At 42.5% G+C, this 11,102-nt stretch overlaps 1 protein-coding gene across 2 annotated transcripts; it reads left to right on the top strand.

Annotated features, from left to right (window-relative positions):
* Nucleotides 1–174: 174 nt before the first annotated feature.
* LOC134202317 (uncharacterized) lies at nt 175–2,616 on the top strand. 2 transcript variants are annotated; one of them, XM_062677348.1, is made up of 3 exons: nt 175–298; nt 417–652; nt 1,696–2,616. In XM_062677348.1, exons 2-3 carry the CDS (start codon nt 440–442, stop codon nt 2,371–2,373), a joined length of 891 nt encoding a protein of 296 aa, XP_062533332.1. In that variant the 5' UTR covers nt 175–298; nt 417–439; the 3' UTR covers nt 2,374–2,616. The 2 variants fall into 2 exon arrangements, with proteins under 2 accessions (XP_062533332.1, XP_062533339.1); XM_062677355.1 differs by having other exon boundaries at nt 275–302.
* Nucleotides 2,617–11,102: the final 8,486 nt, after the last annotated feature.

Genomic DNA, 11,102 nt, shown 5'->3' with positions numbered 1-11,102 from the left:
TCCAAAATAAATTGATCGTATTAATGCAATAAATTTCTAAATTGAATTATCAAATTAATTAAATATTAATGGATTTTAAATTTCTGTCCAATGAGCATCTCGAAGTTATTCGCATCCCTCTCGTGCCCATTTGTTGACAAAAAAGAACGAGCAGGACGGGAATAACTTCGAGCTGCTCATTGGGCAGCACTTTTTTATTCATTTTGCCACGTAGAAAAAAAAGAGGACATCACGCATCTTTGCCGATCAGTCTCTTTAGGTCAGCCATGTTTAAAGCTTGAAAACTACAACTGTCAGTGTAGGTAGAATATGTCACTCTACCTTCAAAACATAAATATTATTTTTGTAAACAAGAATATAAATTTCAGTGAAAATTCGCGCAATTTAAACGCTTTTTTTTCTTCTTCAATAAAAAGATTGTTCAGATCTAAGATTTCAGATGAATCCTTTGATCGATCCGCTGGCCAGTTCAAGTGCTTCGACTCACTGCTCGGCCTGTGGAGCCAGCCGGGACACATACAAAGGAAAATTTCTAACCGTTCCCGTCGAACCGGAAGCTCGCCAAGAATGGCTTGTCCGCATTGGGGTCATTAAACCAAACGATCCAGTTCCGGCATCGAAGCGCTTTTATGTTTGCGATAACCATTTTGATGTGAGTACAAATATGAATTTTATTGTTTTTGCTTTTCTCGTACAAAAAAGTTGTGCCGAAAGGCTACCATTTCACTGCAAAAACGAACTTTTTCTAGAAGGCTCGGAGACCCATAGTGTTATATATCAATGATATCAATCGACTCAGCTCGATAAACTGTGCAAATGTCTGTCTGTCCGTGTGTATGTGTGTGTGTGCACTCGAAAGCATAGTAAAACGTGGTAAAACAGCACACTACAGTAATCCTCGGTTGTTACATTCGACAGGGGACAAAGCCTAGTTCACTATTTAATTTGATAACGATAGATCATTACGTTAGAAAGTTATTGAGAAATAATAACTTTTAAACACAGGAGACTATTGCCCACACTCATTTACTCAGCGTCAAATTTATTGCCATCTGTTTTTTTAGAGGTTTATTCAAATTTCGTTAAATGTGGGACAACTGAAAATTTTGACTAATTCAAAAAAAGCTTGGCACTTGCACCCTATCAAATGCAACTTATTGCATTGCGGAAGAAATCTGTTATGAAATATTAAATATGTACTATAAAGTTGGCCAATAATTTTCGGATCTTCTTTGTTAGTACGCACATGCACACATGGACAGACAGACATTTGATTTAAAATTATGACGATTATACCACGTTGATTTGGTTGGTACAACATGTGTGTTGCCCTCCTCAGCCGTGCGGTAAGATGCGCGATTATAAAGCAAGACCATGCTGAGGGTGGCTGGGTTCGATTCCCAATCCATTTTAGGAAATATACAAATGCAAAAATGGTCACTTGACTAAGAAACCTCGCAGTTAATAACTGTGGAAGAGCCTAATGAACACTAAGCTGCAAGGTGGAAATGTCCCAGTGGGGGTGTAATGCCAATGCCGAAGAACACGTGTGTTGCTGTGTCCCGGCCTTCGATACTCTTACAAGTTCGCTTTTTAAGTAAGTTGGAGTTGGAGCATTTCGCTACAAGTTTATTCCACGAGAAAGCATCAAATATACCGGAAGTAGTATAATCCATAATTTATATAACGTTTCAGCTAAAACTTGACTTCTGCTACTACATTGGGAGAACTCGACTCCGCCCAGGAATCCTGCCATGGCGAAACCTCAGAACCGGTACCTTCAGCTACCATGGTTACGAAATCGAAAAACCTGCGCCTTGTGAGTGCAAATGTTGCAAACACAATAACGCGGCCACTACCCTTGACCATCGTCTGGTCACCACCCAAACGGATGACGTAGAAACGGAACCGCTAGAGGAGCAGGATTCTGCCTTACCACCGTGGGGTAAACCACAGTGCCGCATGTGTCTCCAAGAGACGCCGGATTTCAACCTAATACGAATGTTCTGTAGCGAAAGCCGGCAACCCGTATACGCAAGCCTCATGGAGAAGATTTATGTTACCGTGGGGCTATTGCTCAACGCCAATCAGGAAGAGGATTCTTGTATCTGTTGCGATTGCTTGCAACAAGTCGAACAAGCCTATCAGTTTCGGCTACAGACGAGAACTAACAATCGGTTGTTCATGGCGAGTAATACGACGAAGAAGCAAACCGGAAAGAGAAAGTACAAACGCAAGTTGGTAGAAATAGAGCATATATTCCTGAATTCCAACGAACACAAAGAGAAGGATGTTAAATATGATCCACAAACCCTACAATCAGACATTATTGGTGGGAGAGTTAAGCTAGAGCCAAAGAGAGAGATAGAATAACTCGACTATTTACCAGATTTATTTCTTAAATGTTAACTGGATACTTCCATCAGCATTTTCAGATTGAACTGAAAACTCTGATTTGAATTGATAACCACGAAAAATGTATTTCTAGATCAGTAAGTACATAAAAATGTGATCATCATGTGACAGTGCGAAGAGGGGTTTTGCCATTCTCTTGTGACTAAACCAGATTGTCGTGGGTTCTTTAATTATTGTCGCATAATAAGCATATTAACGCAATTTTCCGTTTATTCGTTTACTTTACTTCGAAATCTCATTTTTTAAATAACTATGAGCAGGGATCGTACTTTTCGTTTCGATGAGACGATATCAAACAATTTTCGGGGATATTAATAGAGGAAGATTGTCGATGTCGTCACTGGTGAAACAATGAAACATAGTTTGCTGGCGAGGATAAGGTGCTAAATGTCCCAGAGGACCAGACGAAAAATTAGTATACGTTTTGATAGTTGTGTACCCAACATGTCTGGGAACGAGAACAAAGAGAACCGCAGCGACATTCTTCTCTTATGATTTATTAATTACCTATATTACAACAACCGTTCGCTGACTGGGCTAAAACACCAGCCCAGTTAAAGAGCGCCGTTTTTAAATGGGCTGACGTGTGAAATCGCGATGCATTGTTGTGATCGTGTTTTACATGAAGTTCTACTTGATACCATTCAGAATCCCTTCGTCACCGAGTGTTTGTGGTTGTTTGTTGACGGACAACTGCTTTTTAACTGGGCTTTGGCCCAGTTAACGAACGCCCAGTCAAAAAACAGTCAGTTAAAAAGCGCTCAGTTAGCGAAGCGAACTGTTATGTACCTCTATTGGTATTCGGTATACCTTTTTCCACGTGATAAAAAACATATTTAACTCAACTCTCTTTTCTCTAAAAAAGATAAACGTAAATCACTCTTCGAAAAAAAAAATTGCGGTATGCGAGCTCGCGTGTCAAAAAGTACAGTGACTGATTGATTTTTACACATCGACTAGCCGCCATTACCGAGCGTGGAAAGCTGGATAGCCATACCGATGCTGGGTCATTAGGTCGAATGGCCATTAGGCTGAATGAGAAGTGGGGAGTGAGCAGTGCGAGAAGAGGAAGAAGTAGAACGGAAGAAGAAAGAAGGAAGATGGAGAAAAGAAGTAGGAAGAAGAAACAAGGAGGAAGGGAGAAGGAAGGAGAAAGAAGAAAGAACTAGGAAGAAGAAAGAAGGGAGAACGAAAAGAAATAAGGAAGACGAAAGAGGAAAGAAGAAAGAAGGAAAAAAGGGAAGAAGTTTAAAAAAAGAAGGAATGAGGGAGAAGGAAGAAGAGAGGAGAAAGAAGAAAAACGAACAAAAAAAGGATAAAAGAAAGAAGAATTGAGAGGCAAGAATAAAGAAAGAAAAGAGAAAAAAGAAAGAAGAAAGAAAAAGATAGTAGAAAGAAGAAGGAAGGGAAAATAAAGAAGGAAGAGGCAGAAGGGAGAAGGAAGAATTATGGAAGAAAGAAAAATGAAGAAGAAAGACGGAAGAGGGGAGAAGAAAGAGAAAAGAAGAAAGAAGGAAGAACGGAGAAGAAATAAGTAACAAAGAAGGAAAAAAGAAGGGAGCGCAAAGAAGAAAAATGAAGAAGGAAGAAAAAAGAAGAAAGAAGCAAGAAGAGAGAAGAAAGAAATAGTAAGCTAAAGGAAAAGCTTCTCATTTTTCACTCTTAGCTTCTTTTTGCTCATTTGGCCTAATGACCTTCGGCCTGCCTAATGGCATGACACCAGTCATACCACCACATAGGATATAGGAATTGTTCGTTGCATAAGGGCTACTTTTTTTGCATTTATTTTATCCATCGCGTTTATTGGTGGTGGCTGGCTCCATGATTACTTCCGGTCTTTTACTATACTTAGTATAGTAATAGTCAAGCATTCGTTGACTACATATGACTAATACGGGGGGCAAGCGTGATGAAATGTTGTAGAATTTAAAAAGAAAACGAATGTTGAGACCAAGTGCCACTGGATGACTCCAAACGGGCCAGTATAATGTTTGGTAGTCCTCCTCAATATTACGCTAATCTTCCTCTACTACGGATACCAAATCGCTCCTTCAAATTTCAATTGTATGATGGCACCAATCGGCTTGGTGAGAATATCTGCCGTCATTTCCTCTGAGGGGCAGTAAAGTAGCTGGATCACTCCTTTCTCCAGTAGATCCCTTGTGAAACACACACGTGTATCGATGTGTTTTGATCGCCGTGATTGGCGCTCGGTCCCGATGAACTCAATGCAGCTACGGTTGTCCTCGAATAGTTTTGTGGTGTCAAGAAGTTTCAATCCCATTTCTTCGAGTAAACGCCGCAACCAGATAATTTCCTTACACGCCTCTGACAGAGCAAAATATTCTGCCTCCATGCTCGATAAAGAAACGCTGGACTGCTTTCGGCTTGTCCAACAAATTGTGGCATCACCGAGCCGGAACAAATATCCCGAGTTAGACTTCCTATCTGCAGGGTCGCCGCTCCAGTCGGCATCGCAATATCCGCTCAAAACCAAATGCTCGCTTCTTCTGCTGATCAACGTCAGACGGTAATCGCAGGTTTTCATAAGATACCTGACCGTTCTCTTGAGTTCTGTCCCATCACAATCCGTTGGCTTGCTGACTTGCCTACTGAGGATAGACACGCTTGCTGCAATGTCTGGGCGCGTATTAACAGCTAGGTATAGCAGAGGGCCCCTACCAGGCTCCTGTACTGGTTGTTATCCGGTAATGGCTTGCTTTCAATACGATTTTTATAGTATTCAGTGTCAAGTGGCACTCTGGATCTCTTGGCATCCGACAAACCATGGGTTGTAGCTATCTTCTTCAGGAAGCTTTCTTGATCTATGCTGTAGAAACCGTTCTTATATTATAATGCGAATTCCCAGAAAGAATCGCACTTCGCCTATAGTGCCGTGATCTTCAGCGACCGCTGTAGTGCAGCTACCACCTTCGCAATTTCTTTTTCTTCAGGACTCACTACAATCATGTCATCGACGTAGATCATTAAGTACATCATCATTCATGCACCATCATATGTTTATATCCCGCTATCGTGAGAAGAATCCGAATAGTATTGTGAGTGGCTACGGGCGCAAATACGGTATCGTGATCAATTCCTTGCCGCTGTCGGAACCCCTGAGCAACGAGCCTGGCTCTAAATCGCGATACGTTCCCAGTCTTATCTTCCTTCTTGCGATACACCCATTTACAGCCGATAGGTGTTCGATCATTTGGTAGTTTTACCAGCGACCACGCTCCGTTCTCAACCAACGAACTGTATTCCTCCTTCATAGCCACTATCCACTTCTCATTTCCAGGACCACCAATTACTTATGGATCCTGTACACCTCTGGTGGTGCAAAGGGCCGACTTGAAAGATCTCCATCCTGAGCGTTGCCCGGCTATCGCTTTAACCTGTTGCCAGGTTAGATTTCGGTCGACTTCTTTTATTTCTTTGTTGAGGCTTCGCCGCCATGAGCCTCTGGGTCTGCCTCTGCTGCGATGTCCCGCTGGGTTCCAGTCTAATGCTTGTTTACAGATTTCGTTTCCGCCCTACGTGGCCGGCCCAGCCCCACTTCCGATCAAGAATTTCTGTTGCTATCGCCCTCTGGTGACAACGACGATGGAGCTCGTTGTTTGAGATCCAGTTGTGAGGCCACCAGGCCCGAATTATATACCGCAGGCATCTGTTAATGAACACCTGCAGCCGTTGAGTGTTCTCCACTGATACACACCATGTTTCGCTAGCGTATAACAGCACAGATTTCACGTTAGAGTTGAAAATTCGTATTTTGGTGCGTTCACTTATCTGCCTGTTTTTCCAGATATTTCTGAAACTCGCAAAGGCAGCCCTTGCTTTCTTTATCCGTGCGCCTATGTCGATCTTGGTACCGCCGTCTGACGCCATTTGGCTACCAAGATATTGGAAGCTTTCAACATTCTCCACTGGTTGCCCGGCTACTGTGAAACTGGAAGGGGTCACCGTGTTTACATCCAACGATTTGATTTTGTTGACGTTGATGACTAAACCTGCCAAAGAGGAGCGCTCGGCAAGGTCGTTGAGCTTACTCTGCATATCAGAGCGCCGTTGCGCGAGGAGTGCAACGTCATTAGCCAATTCGAAGTCGTTTAGGTGCTCCATGGTTATAGGCTGCCATAACAGCCCGCGGTTTGGTTCACGGTCAATCGCATCTACCAGAATCTCATCGATTACGATGAGGAACAGTAACGGTGATAGAATACATCCTTGCCTCACACCAGCTACGACCCGGATAGGGTCAGACAGGACCCCATCGTGCAGCACTCTACACGAAAAGGCCTCGTACTGTGCTTCGATGAGGCCGATGATTTTCTCAGGAACCCCCTTGCGTCTCAGGGCGCCCCACATATTCTCGTGATTGAGACGGTCGAAAGCTTTTTCGTAGTCAATGAATACCAAGTAAAGGGACTCTTGGAACTCGTTGACCTGCTCCAGAATTATGCGGAGCGTGACAATATGGTCCACACAGGATCTTCCGGTACGGAATCCGGCTTGCTGCCGCCGGAGAGTCGCATCGATCTTCTCCTGAATCCGGGCTAGGATAATTTTGCACAGAACTTTGAGAACGGTACACTGCAACATAATGCCTCGCCAGTTATCGCATACAGTCAGGTCACCCTTTTTGGGCACCTTCACTAAGATACCTTGCATCCAGTCGACCAGGAAAGTTGCGGTGTCCCAGATATTACGAAATAAACGATGCAGTAGTTGAGCGGATGTCATGGGGTCAGCTTTGAGCATCTCGGCTGATATGCGGTCGACCCCTGGGGCTTTATTCGATTTCATGCTTTGGATGGCTGTTTGAATCTCTAGCAGTGATAGAGCTTCGGTATTGACGCGTGTTATACGTCGGATCCTAGGCAGATCATGCCGAGGTGGTGATGGCCTGGCTGGCACTTGAAATAGTTGTTCGAAGTGCTCGAACCAGCGTTTCAGCTGGTCAGTTGGGTCGGTCAATAACTGATCATTCGCGTCTTTCACAGGCATCGTTGCATTCATTGTCGCCCCGCTTAAGCTTCGTGAGATATCGTAGAGGAGGCGAATGTCTCCGGTTGCGGCGGCTCTCTCTCCTTCGTCGGCCAGAGTCTGCCCACGCTCGCTTGTCCCGTCGACATGAGCGTTTTACTTCCTTCTCAAGAGCCGCGTATCGTTGACGGGCTAAGATTTTGGCTCCTCTGGTTTTCGATCGCTCTATCGCGGCTTTGACTTCTCTTCGCTCCTCTATCTTCCTCCAGGTCTCATCGGTGATCCATTGTTTTCTCTGGGTGCGCAGTTCGTCCAGATTATTCTCGCTGGTGGCGATGAAGACATTCTTTATGGCGGTCCATTGGTCTTCCACGCTGCCACCTTCCGGAATATCTGCAGAACGCGTCTCCAGTTTTTCAACGATAGACCGTTTCACCGTGACATTTTCCAGTCGGCGTGTGTTGAATCGTCCCCAGCCAACAAATTGGTTCACATAATCAACTTTTAGTTCTGTTAAGTGCACTCTTACACGATATAAATTGATTGTATAAAATGCATAGATTCCTTCTATGTGAACAAAAGTGGAGGCCATATACGTACAAATTAGTATTATGGTAAAACAAGATATACGACGTATTCTGATTTCAATTGAATCTATATACAATCATAATGTTTTTCCTTAGAGATCGCATATGTGCAGTCATACAGTTGCATAACAAGACTGTTACAACTTTGAAATCTAGAATATATTCTCTAATGAAAATAGCTTTCCTAATATATCAGTCATATTATCAAAAAAGAAATTCATGTTATTTTGTATGCAATCAAAAATATTTCTTGGATCAGAACTGAAATCTATCATCATGGAAAATGTTGTGGGTTTTAGTAAGTATAATGCATATATCAATATTCTAAACTTGACCTCCAGCTACTAGTATCGATGCTCGGACCTTCTAATTTATAGTCTACACGCTATCCATTTCTCCACGTTCACGCAGCTGTAAATCCATAACTTTTACTTGATGGTAATATAGGATCTACGAATATAATCTGTAACAGACAACGCATTGCATTTTATTCAACTTTATTTTGATGGTTACATCAAGGAACATATGCGATTTGATTGAACACATATATAACTTTATGTTACCGCTTAAACGATCTCTCAGTTGTAGACTTCAATGCTGCCAATCTATGAGAATTTCTCTAAAAAATATCCTTTTCAAAAACACTACACCATAGATATTTTATTTTTGAAACTTTCTGTGTATACTCTATGATTTTATGGATTAAAACCCATAAAAAACTTTAGGGTATAAGAACTGATAGTGAACATTGTAACTGAATTTCATTTTTCTGTTATTATGTGAGAAAATTCCTTACGTTCTGTACGAGTATGTATATAACTCACAGAAGTACTCGAAGTTTATCGTGGTGAATTTTGGAGTGATAAAATAGGGAGGGACAGATAGATTTTTTTTGGATTTGAAATTTTGTTCGCATTTCACAAATATATTTAAAGCAATTTATAGATTGAATCTGCAATTGTTTGAATGGTACTTGTTTTTGTTTACCATTTAGACAGTCAATGGTTTTGGCTAATATATTGGAATGATTCATAATAAGCAACAGATGATAACAATGATGTCGTGAAAACCATTAGATGTTTACAGGTTTATTTCAAAGTTTACAAATCTCGCCATAGGGAATGTAAAAATAGGAATGGGTGGAGGGGTGTGGGATGTAAGATAATAAAAATGAGGGTGGACAAAATCGGAGTCAGATCAAATTAGGATGTGTTAAATCGGGTCTTTAAACCTTTCTCCGTATCGAGTTGGGAGTCCACTATGGGCTGTTAATTCTAGTTAGCAATAACGAAATCCTATATAGACTATTTTATCGCACGGCAGTTTTTTTTTGTTGATTATCATGCTTCTACTTAGTGATAACCAGTGGAACTCTGGCAACTCTGTTTTTTCCTGCTTATTCAGTAAATGCTCAAAAATAAACAATCAATACGCTCATTGATACAACGACAAATAAAAGTAAGTATTGTATTGAAAATCGTGCTAAAAATCAACACTTTAAATAGCAGAGTTGATGGTTTCAAAAATACATGAATTCATTATTACGAAGTACTTTACAATCAAGTCTCAATTGCATTATAACTTCAGTTGTAATTATATACAATTGTTGAAGTATCCGTGATATATAATTCTGTTTTGACTTTAAATTACCTTTCATACAACTAATGATGTAGATTATAATTTGATCGTAAGTTTGCATTATATGTGACCTTTGAACAATTTTCCATGACATTTGTTTGATTCATATATGATTGCGATTTGGTCTGCGAACATATATGACTTTTTTTGTACATTCATATACGATTGCTGGTTTGCTGGGTCGTCCAACTCTTTCCTCCTGCCGACGAATCCGCGCATTGCGCAGGCGTATTTCGCCGATGAGGAGGTGATGATCAGACGCGATGTCGGCACTATCGGTTTATTCCGTACATCAAGAAGGCTCCGTTTCCATTTTCGGATGATGCAGATGTGGTCGATTTGATTTTCTGTAAAGCCATCACCCACGTGACCCACGTGACCTTGTGAACCGGTCGATGAGGGAAGAGCGATCCCCCGATCACCATGTCGTTATTACCACAAAATTCTGCGAACAGCTCTCCGTTTTCGCTCATTTCTCCGAGACCATGGCGTCCCATAATGCGCTCATGGTTCGAGTTGTCGGATCCGATCTTCGCATTGAAGTAGCCCAAACAGATCTTGATATCACCCTTCGGAATTCTATCTACGACGGCATTGAGTTGACTGTAGAAGTTCTCTTTGTCTTGCAGATCGGCAGCATCGGTTGGCGCATAACATTGGATTATAGTAAGGTTTCGGACCCGTGTTCTAAATCTGGCAACGATTATCCTTTCACTTATAGGTTCCCACTTCATAAGCGCAGAGTGTGCCTGAGCGCTTAGTAGGAAGCCAACTCCGCGATGCCGGGAAGCGTGTTCACCTCGTAAACCAGAGTATAGCAGAACTTGTCCCGACGGCGTTCTGTGTTCTCCAAAGTTTGGCCAACGGACTTCACTCAGTCCCAGGATCTCAAGCTTCATGCGGCGTGCCTCATTGGCAAGTTGTGCCAATTTACCCTGCTGGGCTAGGGTTAAAACGTTCCATGTTCCTATTCGTGTCCGTTGTTTCGCGCTAAGAGTCGTCGCCGTAAAATCAGTCCGTATTCTTTCATTATCGGATTCTCGAACAAATTGATGTTTCGGGAACAGTAGGTTGTTGGCCCAAGGTTCCCTATCCACCGGAATGGGGCTGCCATCTTAGGTATAGCTTCCGGGGAAAAGCATTCCATACTCAGCCGCTGGATGCCAGAACAGACGCTGTTGGGGCCGCACCTCCTTGGTGAACAGACGCTCGATCAGTCGGGTCAAATTTGTTTAAAGTCCCACCCTACACCAGGACTAGGCTAGTGCGCTTTGAGCGGCACACGGTCGCTTTGATAGGGCCTGCTTGGGGACACATGCAGCTTTTTATAGAAATTCAACAGAGCCCACTGTCGAACCCCACCACATCCTAGGCAGACCCCACAGTACGCACCCTCTCACTCTAGCTGATGTCAGAAGGACAACAGTGCCCAGGCTGCTCTACCAGCTAAGTACGCAACCCTTAGCTGGCGGT

This window comes from Armigeres subalbatus, chromosome 1, assembly GCF_024139115.2.
Source record: "Armigeres subalbatus isolate Guangzhou_Male chromosome 1, GZ_Asu_2, whole genome shotgun sequence".
NCBI classification, from domain to species: domain Eukaryota; kingdom Metazoa; phylum Arthropoda; class Insecta; order Diptera; family Culicidae; genus Armigeres; species Armigeres subalbatus.
This window is presented reverse-complemented; position numbering and strand designations above follow the sequence as displayed.

Coding starts and splice junctions, on each gene's coding strand:
- LOC134202317 (XM_062677348.1), top strand. CDS start 440: ATGAATCCTTTGATCGATCCGCTGGCCAGTTCAAGTGCTTCGACTCAC. Junction 653..1,695: donor TTTGCGATAACCATTTTGAT/GTGAGTACAAAT, acceptor ATAACGTTTCAG/CTAAAACTTGACTTCTGCTA.